Source organism: Leptodactylus fuscus, chromosome 4, assembly GCF_031893055.1.
Source record: "Leptodactylus fuscus isolate aLepFus1 chromosome 4, aLepFus1.hap2, whole genome shotgun sequence".
In the NCBI taxonomy this organism is placed as follows: Eukaryota; Metazoa; Chordata; class Amphibia; order Anura; family Leptodactylidae; genus Leptodactylus; species Leptodactylus fuscus.
In genome coordinates, this window is record NC_134268.1 from 26860618 (window position 1) to 26878456 (window position 17839).

The 17839-nt window shown below is 44.3% G+C and overlaps 1 protein-coding gene across 1 annotated transcript in view; it reads right to left on the reverse strand.

Moving 5' to 3' along the window:
• Positions 1-17839, reverse strand: part of LOC142200097 (fibrocystin-L-like) — a 169166-nt gene that overhangs the window by 141607 nt on the left and 9720 nt on the right. The window contains exons 6-14 of the mRNA XM_075270161.1: positions 16943-17036; positions 15289-15342; positions 12896-12969; positions 12103-12145; positions 10539-10609; positions 8822-8932; positions 7870-7959; positions 5937-6199; positions 4830-4918 (exon numbers count right to left, since the gene is read on the reverse strand). Of these exons, the coding sequence (XP_075126262.1) occupies positions 4830-4918; positions 5937-6199; positions 7870-7959; positions 8822-8932; positions 10539-10609; positions 12103-12145; positions 12896-12969; positions 15289-15342; positions 16943-17036 (889 nt within the window). The remainder of the gene's footprint in view (positions 1-4829; positions 4919-5936; positions 6200-7869; positions 7960-8821; positions 8933-10538; positions 10610-12102; positions 12146-12895; positions 12970-15288; positions 15343-16942; positions 17037-17839) is intronic.

Below are 17839 nucleotides of genomic sequence, written 5' to 3' on the forward strand. Positions count from 1 at the left end.
TAGCTGGTATTCCATCAAAGGTCTCTGCTGCTCAACCACTCTATTCAACATCTGAAACGTTGAGTTCCAGCGTGTGGGGACGTCGCACAAAAGCCGGTGTTGTGGCACATGCAGGCGTTGCTGGAGAGATTTTAAGCTAGCAGCGGCTACTGTCGACTTGCGAAAGTGGGCGCACATGCGCCGCACTTTCACCAGTAGCTCTGGAACATTGGGGTAGCTCTTTAGGAAACGTTGCACCACTAGGTTGAAGACGTGGGCCAGGCATGGAACATGTTGGAGTCCGGCAAGCTCCAGAGCTGCTACCAGGTTCCGGCCGTTATCACAAACGACCATGCCTGGGCCCAGGTGCAGCGGCTCAAACCATATTGCCGTCTCATCGAGGAGGGCATCCCTCACCTCGGAGGCAGTGTGCTGTCTGTCCCCCAAGCTGATCAGCTTCAGCACAGCCTGCTGACGTCTACCAACGCCAGTGCTGCAACGTTTCCAACTCGTAGCTGGGGTCAATCTAACAGCGGAGGAGGAGGCGGTGGCGGAGGAGGAGGCGGTGGCGGAGGAGGAGGCGGTAGAGGAGGAGGAGGAGGGGGGTGTTCTTCTCGTGTCCCTGCCAGGAATGTTAGGCGGGGAGACGAGGTACACCGGGCCAGTTTGGGAAGCAGTCCCAGCCTCAACTACATTCACCCAGTGTGCCGTCAGTGAAATGTAGCGTCCCTGTCCGCATGCACTTGTCCACGCGTCGGTGGTCAAGTGGACCTTTGTGCAAAGCGCGGAACTAAGGGCCCGCCTGATGTTGAGTGACACGTGCTGGTGCAAGGCGGGGACGGCACACCGGGAGAAGTAGTGACGGCTAGGGACGGCATAGCGAGGTGCCGCAGTTGCCATCAGGTCCAGGAAGGCGGGAGTTTCAACAAGCCGGAACGCCAACATCTCCTGGGCCAGCAGTTTAGCGATGTTGGCGTTCAAGGCTTGCGCGTGTGGGTGGTTAGCAGTGTATTTCTGCCGCCGCTCCAATGTCTGAGAGATGGTGGGTTGTTGTAAAGAAACGCCTGATGGTGCCTTTGATGGTGCAGGAGAAGGAGATAAGACAGGACCAGGGGAGGATGAGGTAGAAGTCAACAAAGTGGCGGAGGCAGATGAAGTGGTGTCCTGGCTCGTCCTCTGGAGTGCATCGCCAGCACAGTCAGCAGTGGCAGTGGCAGAGGCAGAGGCAGTGGCAGAGGCAGTGGCAGTGGCGTGAACGGCAGGCGGCCTTTGTCCTGCCGTTGCTGCCTGCCACTGATTCCAGTGCTTGGATTCCAAATGACGGAGCATTGAAGTGGTGGACAGGTTGCTCTTCTCAGAGCCCCTAATCAATTTCGAGAGGCAAATTGTGCAGACAACACTATATCTGTCCTCGGCGCATTCCTTGAAAAAACTCCACACCTTCGAGAAACGTGCCCTCGAGGTGGGAGTTTTTCGGGGCTGGGTACGAACTGGAACATCTTGGGAGATTCCGGGTGTGGCCTGGCTTCGCCTAAGCTGCTGACCTCTGCCTCTGCCTCTAGCTACCCTTTTTGGTGCTGCACCTGCCTCAACATCCACACTACTTTCCCCGCTTGACATCCCCCCTGTCCAGGTCGGGTCAGTGTCCTCATCATCCACCACTTCCTCTTCCAACTCCTGTCTCATCTCCTCCTCCCGCACAATGCGCCGGTCAACTGGATGCCCTGACGGCAACTGCGTCACATCATCGTCGATGAGGGTGGGTTGCTGGTCATCCACCACCAAATCGAACGGAGATGGAGGAGACTCTAGTGTTTGAGCATCTGGACACAGATGCTCCTCTGTTAGGTTCGTGGAATCGTGACGTGGAGAGGCAGGTTAAGGGACAATGAAAGGAGCGGAGAACAGCTCTGGGGAGCAGGGACAGTTTGGGTTATTGTTCTGTAAAGCTTCGGAATTTTGGGAGGAAGGAAGACAAGACTGTTGGGTAATAGGAGGAGAGGAGGCAGAGTCTGACTGGCTGCTGGACAATGTGCTGTAAGCGTTCTCTGACAGCCATTGCAAGACCTGTTCCTGGTTCTCGGGCCTACTAAGGTTTGTACCCTGCAGTTTAGTTAATGTGGCAAGCAACCCTGGCACTGTGGAGTGGCGCAATGCTTGCTGCCCCACAGGAGTAGGCACGGGACGCCCTGTGGCTTCACTGCTACCTTGCTCCCCAGAACCATTCCCCCGACCTCACCTCCACGTCCCTTTCCGGGAGCCTTGCGCATTTTGAATTCCTAGTTAGAAATTGGCACTGTATACCAGTAGTAAAAATTGTGGGTGCACGTAACCCCAATATATTCTTTGAATTACCAGTCAGACACTGGCACTATATGGCAGTAGCAAGAAATGAGGGTATTTATAACCCCAATATATTCTTTGAATTCCCAGTCAGACAATGGCACTGTATACCAGTAGTAAAAATTGTGGGTGCACGTAACCCCAATATATTCTTTGAATTCCCAGTCAGACACTGGCACTATATGGCAGTAGCAAGAAATGAGGGTATTTGTATTCCCAATATATTCTTTGAATTCCCAGTCAGACAATGGCCTGTATACCAGTAGTAAAAATTGTGGGTGCACGTAACCCCAATATATTCTTTGAATTCCCAGTCAGACACTGGCACTATATGGCAGTAGCAAGAAATGAGGGTATTTGTATTCCCAATATATTCTTTGAATTCCCAGTCAGACAATGGCACTGTATACCAGTAGTAAAAATTGTGGGTGCACGTAACCCCAATATATTCTTTGAATTTCCAGTCAGAAACTGGCACTATATGGCAGTAGCAAGAAATGAGGGTATTTGTATTCCCAATATATTCTTTGAATTCCCAGTCAGACAATGGCACTGTATACCAGTAGTAAAAATTGTGGGTGCACGTAACCCCAATATATTCTTTGAATTACCAGTCAGAAACTGGCACTATATGGCAGTAGCAAGAAATGAGGGTATTTATAACCCCAATATATTCTTTGAATTCCCAGTCAGACAATGGCACTGTATACCAGTAGTAAAAATTGTGGGTGCACGTAACCCCAATATATTCTTTGAATTCCCAGTCAGACACTGGCACTATATGGCAGTAGCAAGAAATGAGGGTATTTGTATTCCCAATATACTCTTTGAATTCCCAGTCAGACAATGGCACTGTATACCAGTAGTAAAAATTGTGGGTGCACGTAACCCCAATATATTCTTTGAATTACCAGTCAGAAACTGGCACTATATGGCAGTAGCAAGAAATGAGGGTATTTGTATTCCCAATATATTCTTTGAATTCCCAGTCAGACAATGGCACTGTATACCAGTAGTAAAAATTGTGGGTGCACGTAACCCCAATATATTCTTTGAATTCCCAGTCAGACACTGGCACTATATGGCAGTAGCAAGAAATGAGGGTATTTATAACCCCAATATACTCTTTGAATTCCCAGTCAGACAATGGCACTGTATACCAGTAGTAAAAATTGTGGGTGCACGTAACCCCAATATATTCTTTGAATTACCAGTCAGAAACTGGCACTATATGGCAGTAGCAAGAAATGAGGGTATTTATAACCCCAATATATTCTTTGAATTCCCAGTCAGACAATGGCACTGTATACCAGTAGTAAAAATTGTGGGTGCACGTAACCCCAATATATTCTTTGAATTCCCAGTCAGACACTGGCACTATATGGCAGTAGCAAGAAATGAGGGTATTTGTATTCCCAATATATTCTTTGAATTCCCAGTCAGACAATGGCACTGTATACCAGTAGTAAAAATTGTGGGTGTATATAGCCCCAATTCTATTGCTAGGGGACTTGCAGGGTATTTCTGGGGTGAAGGTGGGGGGGCACACCGTTGGAACGGGTATCGGGGTATATATCGGGTATACGGGAATACACTGACAGTGTATTCCATTCAGGATCCTGGGAAAGCTGGGTTGCGGCGATTGAGCCCGTCAGTGCCACGTTACACTGACAAGCTTCTCCCTGGAATTTAGCTCTTATAAGAGCTGTTGGTTGTCTTCTCCTTCCTATCCTAGCCTGTCCCTGCCTACCCAAAATCTAAGCCCTAGCTAGCTGGACGGAAACCTCCGTCCTCGGTGAATTGCAAGCTCAGAATGACGCGAAGCTGGGCGGCGCTGTTCTTTTAAATTAGAGGTCACATGTTTTCGGCAGCCAATGGGTTTTGCCTACTTTTTTCAACGTCACCGGTGTCGTAGTTCCTGTCCCACCTACCCTGCGCTGTTATTGGAGCAAAAAAGGCGCCAGGGAAGGTGGGAGGGGAATCGAGTAATGGCGCACTTTACCACGCGGTGTTCGATTCGATTCGAACATGCCGAACAGCCTAATATCCGATCGAACATGAGTTCGATAGAACACTGTTCGCTCATCTCTAATAATAATATCAATAATATAAAATATATAATAATATCAGTAATATAAAATAATGAAATATAAAATATTATCAGTAATATAAAGTAATATTTGTTATATTATAAAAATAATAATGAAATAATAATAATAATAATACTTAAAATAATATTTTAATCACACAGTAAAAATTATTTAACATTAAAACATCAATATTGATTAAAAAAAATGTATTAATGATTCTTACCCCTTGTTCACATCTGTGTTGATATTCCGTTCGGGGGAGTCCGCATAGGGACTCTCCCCGAATGGACTACTGAACGCATTTGCAAGCGGTGTGCAGTAAAAGCACACAGACCCCATAGACTATAACTACAAAAAGTGTACTGAAAAAATCGGCTTATACTCGAGTATATATGATAATCATATAATGTGACTTACAGCTGTCCCTCCTGGAGGTAAAAAGTCCTTGACTTCTGATATGGATATGAGTTATATGAAGTTGTGGAATAGCCATAGGCAATCTTCTCCTGTTACAAGAAAAAAGAAGAATATAAGGCTTTATTCACACAACTGATGTTTTGGACGGATCTAACAGCTGTGAAAAATGGACACGTTTCCTTTTTTTGATACCCGTTTTGCATCCGTTATATATCTGTTCCATTTTGGATGACCGTGTGTCATCCCTTTGGCATCCATTTTTAACGGACCATTAAATGAAACAACTTCATTGGTCTGTCTTTTTTGACCCAACTCACTGACCCAACCAATTGACTCAACCAATCCATTATTAACAGACATTTTTGATGGCCGTGATAAATGGTTCCTCCTGGCCCAACTCATTGATTAAAAGTCACACCAGTTTCCTGCCGTGAACTAGAGTTCTATCTAATTTTGTACATTGTTTCAGCACTACAGTATATAGGTTATCTATAGCAGTATCCCTATGTATCAAGCCAATATAAATGCTGCCTATTTCTTACCATAGGCACTATGTGGATCATTTATCATGGCATGTGCACCACAAAACTTACATAGCCATGAGAGAGCTGCAATTTTTGCTCAAAAACTGACTTTTTTTTGTGAAGTTTTCCACCCAACTTACCTCAAAGGGGACATGACCAGGACATGGTGGGGTGTGCATCAGCCCTAGTAGATTTATCATAATGTATGTCTGTTTGCTATAAATGATGCCAGAAATTTACACCAGCAAGGAGGAGGTGCAGATTTCTATTAGTCGTACAAACCATGGAGGTTGCACCTAATTCATGACAAGGCGTGCACCTCATTATAAATTAGGTGTCAACTTCAGCAAGGCAGGGGTTATCAAGACTGGTGTGTTGAACACTCGTCTTGATAAATCAGTCCCTAAGGGGTAGTATTATATAGGCTATATGTAGCGGTATATCTTGCTGCTATCTGGCAGTATTGTGATATTATGTGGACTAAATGATGTGAAAAAACTTTCTATAAATGGTCATTTTAAAGGGTATTTTAATTGATACCACAAGCCATATACTGCCATGTGCTGTAGATTAATCCAATTACCTTTCTTGTAGGGTCACCGGACTCATTGAAGTACAGGGCATAATTACCATATCCCTTGATATAGAAATTATAATAATCTGTTTCCGGAGGCACAAAGAAACCAGAGAGCCGAACGACATAGGCATTGGGCTCCGAAGGCCAAGATACAGGTCCACCATCTAACCAAGAAGACCCAGCATAGCCTGTGGAGTTCTCATTCAAGTTTAGAGCATTGTCCGGTGACATACTAACGTTCCACCGCTCCATCTTCAGTCCTCGACTTCCTAAAAGAAATGTATAAAATTACTTAAAGGCAGTGGCGTAACTAAGAAGGATGGGGTCCCATGGAGAACGTTTGACATGAGCAGCCCGACCGCTTCCCCCCCAACCTCCACCCAAGCACATTTCTGCTCACACTATTATGCCCCATAATGGCTGCAGTACACAGTATTATGACCCATAGTGGCCCCTGTACACAGTATTATCCCCCATAGTGGCCCCTGAACACAGTATTGTGCCGCATAGTGGCCCCTGTACACAGTATTATCCCACATAGTGGCCCTGTACACAGTATTATGCCCCATTGTAGACCACCCATGTAAAATTATTATACTCTGGGGTCTTTTAGAGACCCAGGGGAGGATACAAATATACAAAACACTGTTGCATACTTTTCCTGGGCTCCGGTGCACTTCTTGCTGATGTTGGCCATCTTCAGTGATGGACCAGACACTCACTTGACCTGGGGCTTGCGTTGCGACACATAAGGATGCAAGCCCAGCCCATGTAACATCTGAGATTTAACACAAGCAGGCCTGAAGCCTTCCAGAGACTAGGAGAGGTAGTTTTATGTGTTTTTTTTTAATGTTAACCTCACCTCCCCTGGGCCTCCGATCATTATATATTATTTTAAAAAAAATTCTGCAGTGGTAGTGACTGCCACCACGCCCCGTAATATCTCGGGCCCTGTGGCAGCCACTACTGCTGCTACCCCGGTTGTTACACCCCTGTTTAAAGGGGTTGTCTAGCTTAAAAAAAAACTATAACCAAATACCTTATCAGAAAACCCTGTGCTTTAAGGAAGAGGGTCCTATTTTCTAGAGCAATGGAGAACAGTTATCACCTCTCAGTCTGTCTTCTCTGGCATTACACTACTCATCGGGGGAATTTTCTGAAATAGTCATGCCAGTTTTTGATGAAAAAGTGGCGAATTTTGGGCTCATGGCTGTTTGCACCATAAAAATGTGCAAAATAAAAATGCATCTGACTGGCTGTTCCCAAAGTGTAACAGAATCCCCTTTCAATTAAATTTTCATACAGAGCTGATAATAGTCAAGAATAAACATTGTGGAATCAGGAGGAACATGTCTGTTCAGATGGTGGAAAATGAGGAATTTGAGGTGACATCCTTGCTGCAGCATAAGGCCATGTGCCATGATTTCAGTGGAGATTCTGCTGCTGAAACTGCAGCAAGGAGTCTTCAGGAGTTGATAACTTTTTAATGCCCCTAAGGGGGCATTTACATTTAGTAACGCAGCGCTGATTCTTGCACGATAACTCGTGTAAGAATCAGCGCTGCAAAACAGAATCCCATTGAGTTCAATGGGTTCCTTTTAATGCACTTAACATATTGAAAGCAACGAGTTAAAAAGCCTCCCATTGTTTTCAATGTGTTACGCGTGTTAAATGGAACCCGATTCTGTTTTGCAGCGCTGATTCTTACGCGAGTTATGGTGCAAGAATCAGCACTGCGTTACTCCTTTTGAATGCACCCTTATGCTCTCTGCTGCCAGATGGACGATCCCTGGCTGTTTGCTTCAGCCCAGGACTGCCCACCTGACTGTACACAACATAATTATACTAAACTAGCAGAAATGATTGCTCAGGGATGTGCGGAGCTATAGAAAAAGAATAGCAATTCAGAATTTTACTGCACATAATATGTTATATACACCTGGGAATAGAGAGGGCAGAACAGGCGGCCGTGACGGAGTCTTACAAGTTATTGTTGTATCTGTTAATTCAAGAACTCGGCATTCCTGACCTGTAATACAATGTAATTAAACAAGAGAATAAGTATTATACAACAGTGGTTGAGTCATATTTTGTTTCTACAGCGTCTATGCAAACCTATTCGTCTCCATGGTAACAGACTACAAGTAACCTTGTGTGGTCGGATCCTACAGCCAAACCCCCTTCCATCCTTCCATCTGTCCCCTATCTTGCATGCAGCGCTGCATCTCCCATGAGGCGACCTGAAGCGACCGCTTCAGGTGGCGCTATGTCAGGGCCCCAGGGAGGGCAGCATTTTTCCTTACCTAAGCCAGTGCAGGACAAGCTGTCCTGGACTGGCTTAGCACCGTTCGGTGGATTGGGGAGGCCGTTGGAGCAGCGCTGCTCCAGCGGCCTCCCCTCACGCTCAGGCAGAGTGCAGGTCCTCTCCCTGCCTGCTCTCTGCCTGTGAACAACGCTTTGCGCCGCCCCCTTCGCTTCGCCCTGCCCCCTCCGCTCCACCTTTCCCCCTCCCCCGGGGGGAGGCGGCTTTCTGTCGTTCGTCTCGGGCGGCGAAAAGGGCAGGTTCACCCCTGCTTGCATGCATAATTTTTCTCCATTATCAAGAAGTAGGGGACACATGAAATGCATATTACGGCAAAAGCAAACTGCACAGAGTATATTTGCAGACACAATGGTCTGTCCTAGGAGCTATATACACAAAACATCAATACAATTGTAAAGGTTTCTTTGTTTTTTAAGATCCATTGGGACAGTTTGTGCTTCTCTGCAAAGTATACGAAAGGTTATTTATTGCTACCTGGAAACTGTCAACAAGCAGCTCAGCTGCTGTTGATGGAAATACCCAGGAATCATGATAGTCCACTTATAATAAAGACACAATAGTCACTCACCTCCTATACGGACTCTAGCGGGAGCGTCTGTTTGATCAAAGTACCGTCCAGATATTGTGATTATTGTACCGCCTTCTATACTTCCAATGGAGGGAAAAATCCCAGTAATCTCTAGAAAAGTGACAAGATGCGAGGCCTTAATATCATGGGATCATCTGTGCTCCCATCTTGTTGTTGCTATGGACTAAGTGACCCAAAGTAAGCCATAAGAGTGTCCTTTTTGTATACTGTATATACTCGAGTATAAGCCAAATTTTTTAGCACAGTTTTTGTGCTGAAAAAGCTCCCCTTGGCTTATACTTGAGTCAGCAAAAAAAAAAAAAAAAAAAAATTATTTATTTATTTATTTTAGGAGGGGGGGAGGGGGGTCTATGACCAGCCACAATATCAATGTATAGAACCTCCCATAAAATAGTGCAAAAATAAAAATAAAAGTTGTAAATCCCTCCTTTCCCTAGAATACATACAAAAGTAGAAAATGACTGTGAAACACAAACACATTAGGTATCCCTGTGTCTGACAGTGCCCGGTCTACTGAATATAGGGGATCTGCAGGGCTCCTGTTCCGTCAGAAAGGGGTTAATAGGAGCACTGCAGATACCCTATAGTCAGCCAGGCTGAATTCCAAATGGGGGAAGAAAAAACAGTCCTCAAGCTCAGGGAAGGGGCAGACAGACAACCAAAACACCCACTCCCCTTCCCCAGCACCTACTGCACCCAAAAACTCCCACCATTTTAATTTTTGAAATTTTCCAGTAGCTGCTGCATCTACCCCCCTCGGCTTATACTCGAGTGAATAAGTTTTCCCAGTTTTTTGTGGTAAAATTTGGGGCCTCGGCTTGTATTCGGTTCGGCTTATACTTGAGTATATACGGTATTTTGTGTGGAACACGTTGGCTTAAATTTTTACACAATACAGAAAAGCATAGTTGGCAAAGCTTTTTATTACAAAACAGTTAAAAAGATGCAATATTTGTTGATTGCAACATTTTTCCTAAAAATGGTGCCACTTTAAGGGTCAGTGCACACTGAGTTGTTTGGCGCTGATTTTGACACTGAATCAGCCTCCAGTTCTATTGGTAGGCTTTTTTTTGGAGGCTAATTCTGAGGTGGATTCAGCATCAAAATCAGCGCCAAAAACCTCCATGTGCAATGACCCTAAGCGTCGATTCACATGGAGGAAAATGGTGCTGAATTTGGTGTGGAATTCGCATCAGATTCAGCGCTGAAAAAAAAGTCTAGCAGAAAAAGGAACCCATTGAAGTCAATGGGAAGTTTTTTTTCAGCGCTGAATTTGAGGCGGATTCACCAAATTCAGCACCATTTTCCTCCGTGTGAGTGGACCCTAAGGTGCTAATTGCTGGGCAGCATGGGCAGCACAGGTCCGTTTCAAGTAATAGCCCCATCTGTGTGGGTTCTGGGTTGTCGAACCTCAACAGGAATTTCAGGTTTCTGCAAGGAGGCCGGTGAAGGTGAAAAGAAAGCCAAAAATAACCCACGCTCACCTGTCCCTGGTTCTCCAGTGTCTCCCATTGCTGTTTGGTCCAGCAGCCTCCTTGCAGAAATCTAAAACTTCTGGACATCCCCTTTAAGCTACGCTCTTTTCGGAATAGGACATGCCTGAATTTGCTAGGACTGTTTTGTAACTGTCCCAGCAATTTTGGAACAGTTGTCAAGTATGTGACCTAATGAAGATATAAAACTCCACATTTGTTACCTGCGTACGTCTGGTACATGGCAATTTTATTCAGGGAAGACACAAAATACGTGGCCGCGTCTGGTAAACTCCTGGAACAGAAAAAGCCATAGTTATATTAGCACAGCAGGTTACACTAGGTAGCTCCATTTTTCTTCAGCGCTATCTTTGCCAAGGAGCCTGAGGGATTTTTAGCCAACGATAATGGAAAACTTGATGTTTGGATAAACTTAGATGTAACGTCATAGCCAGGAGGGCTGGGGAGGCGCGGGTCTAACCCCTTATTTATCAAAACTGTCTTTGTTGTCCATAGTGACCATTTGTTTTTTAAACTGCTGTGAGATAACTTATTTGCATTCACAAGAAAACCGGGATTTCTACCGAATGGCGGCGCAGAAAATACATCTAAAGGTAGGAGAAGAATAGACTTTCTTAAAGCTATTCCTACGTGTGATCTACAAAAAATGTGATCTTAATGGTAGAATTTAGAGATGAGCGAACAGTGAAATATTCAAGATTCGATATTCGTTTCGAATAGTCCCTCAATATTCGACTATTCAAATATCGAACCCCATTATAGTCTATGGGGAAAAATGCTTCATTTCAAGGAAAGCCACACTTCGACTCAGGAGAGTCACCAAGTCTACTATCACACCCCAGGAAATGATACCAACACCCTGGAATGCAACTGCGACAAGAGGGGAAGCATGTCCGGGGGCATCTAATAAGCGCAATTACCTGTATTACGCCACAATCACGTCGGGATCCCTGTCAGCTTGTGATATGCAGGAGCTGACTTTTTCTCATAGGAATGCATTGACCAGCGTTGATTGGCCGAATGCCATATAGAGTACAGCATTCGGCCAATCAATGCTGGTTCTGCCGGTGGAGGCGGAGTCTAAGATCGGTCCACAGCAGTTTCCATTGTGGTCAGATCTCAGATGTAGCAGTGTTGAGTGCACAGTTCTGCTACACCTGAGATGTAGCAGAGCTGGCCATGCGCTGAGCTCTGCTACACCCAAGATGTAGCAGAGATGAGTGTGCGCTAAGCTCTGCTACACCAGATATCATGGCATTTTACAGTACTTGCAATGTGGATGGCATTCATACGAATCCCATGCCCACTTTGCGGACACGCTGTGATTTCCAAAACCACTGCGGTTTAGAAAATAGCACCATGTCAAATATATCTTTTTTCCATGAGAGGCATGTTCCCACTCACAGAAAAAAGAAGCGAGCTGCCCTTTCTTCAGGCGGATTCCACGGCTGATTCAGCCCCAGCGTCTGCCTCGCAGCAGCACCCTCCGGATAAGGCCCATTCATTTGGGCCTACTACGGAGCGGGAAGCCGCGACAGTCACGGCAGGCGCATTTTGGTCCTATTCTCATGCGGCTTCCCGCGTCAAAATCAGGTCCAAAATATGCGGTCCCATGCACCATGTGAACGGGGCCTAAGGCTTCTGTGGTAGTTATGGAAATTCAGTCCTGGCTCAGTCTTAGCACTCTAGCACTAAAGTTTTCATGTTTTTACATATTAATATGGTAGATGCAACATTTTTATTATTGCCATTTTGACATGTACTTACCTTCCATAATTACTGTCCAAAATAAAGCTGATATTGAGATGTCCTATGCGAAAATAAGCAAAGCGATTAACAAGACCCTTTGTGGTAGAATATCATATACCAACAAGATTTCTCAGACCTTATGTCACCAATTATTTTTAGCCCAATTCCTGAGCGGCTGTTTGTAGCTGTTTTACAGTAAACTGCAGGGTTTTTAACATGAAACAATATCTTTTTCATCAGTTTTTATTCCATGTACCCCATGATGCTGCTACTAATCTGTACTGCTGGGGGCCGGATCTCTAGGCAGAACCAGTCTCTTCCCAAGGGGTAAGTGCCATTCCTGAGAACAACTGTGCTCCCCACCAAGTTTGAACACCCTTATATGACCATGAGTACTGTGGGGGCCATTATGTTACACGAAGGGCACTGTAGGGGGCTATTATATTACATGTGGGACACTAAAGGGGCCATTCTACTGAGTGTGGAGGACATTATATTATATGTAGGGGCATTGATGGGAGTTTTACACAACTGGGACTCGAAGCCTTATTTTGTAAAGTGATCACTACTTTGGGGTACTCTACTGGGCCCTTTTCTCACTAGGCGGTATTTCGCTTGGAAAGGTTGAGAAACACTGATCTATATTATATGATATTTAATGGTGGGGCTATAACATTCTTGGTTGACACCAGGTCTTCTAAAATGGTGGTGGGGTACATGTGTAGTATAAAAACACCCTGCCTAAATCAGGAAAGTGATATTGCTCTAAGATCAGAATGCACAGGAATCTACTTGAGAACGTCCACCTTACCAACATATGTCCCTGTATTGTAGCAGATCATGGAGCCTGTGTCACTGTTTATACCGTCCAGCTGCAACCCGTACCTAAGAATGGAGATTAGATTATTGCACTGCACAGTCTATAAAATAAGATAAATTGAAAATATTTTTTAAAGAGAACCTTTCACCACCTCCTTCAATAGATGCCGCACCACTGATTCCAGCACAGGTGGAATTTTTTCTCTAGTCCCTTCAGTTCCTGAGAAATCATCTATCTGGTTCAGCACTGAATACGCTATTTAGGTTCTCTGCTGTCAGGGGGGGCAGTCCTAGTATTTTACTAAAAATTGACTTTTTCATTATTTCCTTGTTTTGGGCTGTTCGTTTTTCTTCTTATTTCATGTATGTTTTTTGCCCTGGGTTTTGTTTATTTTTGAGGTGTTTTTGTTGGGGCAGTCCTGGTTTGCCTGATCCAGCCTAGGACAGCCCACCTGACAGTAAATAATCTAATTAGCACATTGGATACAGGAACGAACAGAAATGATTGCTCAGGAACAGAAGGGACTAGAGAAATAATTCCCACAGTGCTGGAATCAGTGGTAAGAAGCCTATTAAAGAGGACCTTTCACATCCTCAAGCATGCGTAGTTTTATCTACCACTAGAAAAATAACGCTGCACAGAAGTCAGCCTTGGAAATACATGACCAGGTTCCTGGAGATATTGGTGCTAGGTAGGAAGGCCAGCCCTTCTGACAGTGGAGAGATATCGGCGTGTCACAATGTGAGCCTGTGTCCTTGTTCTGAGTCTTCTTGCTTGCTGAGCTATTCATCTGGTTGAATAGTTGTCTGCTGGACTATTGTGTTGATTTAACCTTGATTGGACTATATATATATATATATATATATATATATATATATATATATATATATATGTGACCCTGATACTTCCTGGATGTGTTAGTATTGTGTTTAGGCATGTGAATACAGGCTGTACACCCAGGAGATCTCCTGTCTGTAGATTCTCTTTAGTTCTCTGGAACTTCCCACTGCTGGCTGCAAGCTCACAGTAGCCTAAAGGGATCCTATCATTAAAATGCAATTTTTCGTGACTAACACGTAGGAATAGCCCTAAGAAATGCTATTCTTCTCCTACCTTTAGATGTCTTCTCCGTGCCGCCGTTCAGTAGAAATCTAAGTTTTCTTTGGTATGCAAATGAGTTCTCTCGCAACAGTGGGGGCGTCCCCAATGCTGCGAGAGAACTCTCCAGTGCCGCCTCCATCTTCATGTGTTTTCTTCTGGTGCTGGGGTGAAACTTCTATGTATGCGCCTAAACAGCAGTGGGGGCGTCCCCAATGCTGCGAGAGAAACTTCTACAAATGCACAAGTCGGCTCTGCTGTGGGGCCTCGGGCAGAGCCGACTGCGCATGCCGGCCTGGTGTAAGCGGCCATTTTCTTGTGGCCGCTTACTGTGTAAGTGGCCACAAGAAAATGGCTGCTTAACACTGGGTGGGCATGTCTACCTGTCTCCAGCCTTCCCAGCCTTACCTGACTACTAAACTCCTGCCCCCGTACCACTAATATTGTGACACAGCACCTATTTCTCCTGCACCCAGGTACACAGTGGAAAAGCTGACCTTTTAAAGAATGCTAAGATATGGAGTTGGTGAAAGGTCCTGATTGCCTGCAACTAATGTCCCCTGATGTCTCCACACTTAAAGGGGCTCTATCAGCAAAATCATGCTGATAGAGCCCCACATTTGCATGCCTTTAAAAAGGCTATTCAGGCACTGCTAATGTTATATTAAACTACCCCCCCCCCCCCCTCCCCCGGTTTAAAATAAAACCCTAAAACAGAATATGTTCATCTTACCGAACATGCACGGGGGGCGGGGATTCTGGGTCCGACGTCATCTTCAGCCACGCCTCCTCTTCCAGCGATGTCCTTGGGTCCCGTCTAACTCGTGAACTGACATTGATAAAAAATGGCACGGGCGCATGTGCAGTAGAAGTAGTAGTAGCAGCATGATACTGCGCATGCACCCGCGCCATTTTTTATCAATGTCAGTTCGCAAGTTAGACGGGACCCGAGGACATCGCTGGAAGAGGAAGCGTGGCTGAAGATGACGTGGGACCCAGAATGCCCGCCCCCCGTGCACGTTTGGTAAGATGAACATATTCTGTTTTAGGGTTTTATTTGAAACCGGGGGGTAGTTTAATATAACTTTAGCGGTGCCTGAATAGCCTTTTTAAAGGCTATTCACGCATATATGGGGCTCTATCAGCATGATTTTGCTGATAGAGCCCCTTTAAAACATCATACAATAAATTACTGAAAATAAGTACAAAAATAGAAAAAAAAATCTGTTAATTTGGAATTACATTTTTTAAAGCAATTATAGTTACACTCGAACAACTTGACTTACAGAGTATCAGAGTTAGGTACAAGCAGGTTACACGGCATTCCTCCAGCGTAAACCCTGAGACATAAATCAGAATTAGAAATTAACTATGTCAGGCACTTCATGTGTTGTAGATCTACATTTATTTCCTCATGGTTATTCCAAGTCAGGCTCCTCTGTATTGCAGAGTATAGGGAAATCCATTCACTTTTCACTTCTATTACATGCTACCTATGAACTAATGTAATGGCGAGCCTAGGAGCCTTCACCAGGCTTCCGACTGTCACTGCAACTGATCACCCTCTTCCAATAAAGTTTCGGAGAAGAATAGATTTGCATTAAAAAAAATAGGAAATTTGGACAAAAAAAAATCAATTTTCAAAAATGGGAAATGTTCTGCTTTTCAGAAAGATAGTCATGTCACCCAAATTAATGTTATCTACCATATCTCTGCTTTATATCGGAATCATCTTGTAATTGTCCTTTCATTTATTTCAGATGTTAGAAGGCTTTGAAGTGTAACAGTGATTTTCTAGATTTACAAGAAATTTCCCAAACTAACTTTTTAGACACCACTTCAGTTCTGAAGAGAATTATAAAGGTCTTTCTATTAGAAAACCCCTATAAATCACTCCATTTTTGTAACTGCACCCCTCAAATAATTCAAAACAGCATATGTAGAAATGTGTTAACTCTTACACCATTACATGGTAACAATATGGAGGTAAAATTTACATTTATTTATCTCTCAAATTAACATATTCACAAGGGATTAAAGGAGAAAATGCATCTCACAATTTGTTACACAAAAGTACTACACATGTGGATCTAAACTGATGTTTGGGCATACAGCACCGCACCAAAGGGAAGGACATTTGGAAAGCAGGTTTTGCTGAAACAGTTTTCAGGTGCCATGTCTCATTTGCAGAGCCCTGCAAATGAGATGCACTCACGTCTCCCCGCCCACACTCTCCAGCCGCACTAAGACCCGCCTACTCCCTACATCTCTACAATACTACTCTGGGGTCCTCTGTCCTCTTCAGAGCGCCCTGCGCCCGCCTCCCTAGACTAGTATTGTAGAGATACAGGGAGTAGGCAGAGCTTGGTGCTGCTGGAGAGTGTGGGTGGGGAGACGTGAGTGCATTACTAACATCTCCCCTCCCAGTACCCGCCCACACTCTCCTAAGCCCCGCCTTCTCCATAATACTAGTCTCGGGAGGCGGGGGCACAGGCTAACTGTTACCATCTAATATTCTTAAATTGATACTGTCAATATGGATTCCTGATGGTCATTTAATACCTTAGCACTACACCACCCTATACAGTGGTGATTCCCTACTTGCATCTGCAAACTGTTTGGAAGACTTACAACTCTTATGATGCCCTGACAGTGGAAGGCTGTCTCCTTTGCCAAGATATCGCTGTTTTTGTAAATTTGCAAATAAGCTCTTTGGAGCAACAAGGGAAGGACCTCCCTTACCTCTTTGCAGCAATGGAAATAGCCTTGTTCCTCCAAGCAGGCACTGATTTACAAGTGGAAAAAAAAATTGTTAAATTCAGGTGACCCTAACCTATCTGCGGGGCCAGGTGGATAGTTTGGGTTATGCTGACAGACTCCCTTTAATGAATATTGTTTTTGTAAAATTTATGAAATCAGAACATTATCTAAATGACTTACCTGAGAACTCGGACATTTTTCCTGTTAGAACTTAAAGCCGTATTACTGCCATAGACATCAGTGTATATTGTGCCTTTGATTGTGATCAGAGAACCTGAAACATAAAAGAAGATGTGCAGACATAGTGGAACTACTGAACTATCCATGAAAGTATATCATTTATGTAATGGCATTGTTTCAAAGAAATGAGCGAAATGACTTGGAATGAGCAAGGTTTGTTGTAAATTATCCAAAAATTTCAGGTACAGCCAAACCCAGAATTCTTGGGGTTGGCCACCCATGAATCATGAATACACTTCCTCCTCCTCTATGATATCAGTGGCCCAAGGTAACCACGGAAGCCTGTGTTTCTTGAGTGGGCGCCATCTTTATAGGCCTGACATCTGCTGTATCACCCCCTGTCCCTTTAAGTCCCATCCCTTGAAGGACAAGGAACAAAAAGTGTCTAAAATATATATTAAATGTGATATAAAGCTTGTATGACAGTTTTGGATACAAATTCGGAATTCTGGCACATTTTCATTGCTAAGTTTAGTCTTTATTTGTAGCTCTTTGTAATGGGATATGCTGAGTGTAGTTTATTTTCAGGGGACAAAATAAGGAAAGAAAAAGGGTCATCCAAAGGGGCAACCCCTGTAAAGGAGTTATCCCATCAAAAAGCATGTATTATATATTTATAGAATAGGTGACAAACATATGATCACTGTAGGCACGGCCCCCGATTGGGCACTAAAACAGGGGTCCCAAGCCCACTTTCCAGAGGAGTGAGCTTGGATGTAGCAGGGGTCACACCTACAAACTGTGGCTCTAATGAATATAGTCGGTTTATACCGTTTTGATGAATTTCTTAACAAATACCAATTTATCCAAATCCACAAGCAGGTTCTAAATATAAAA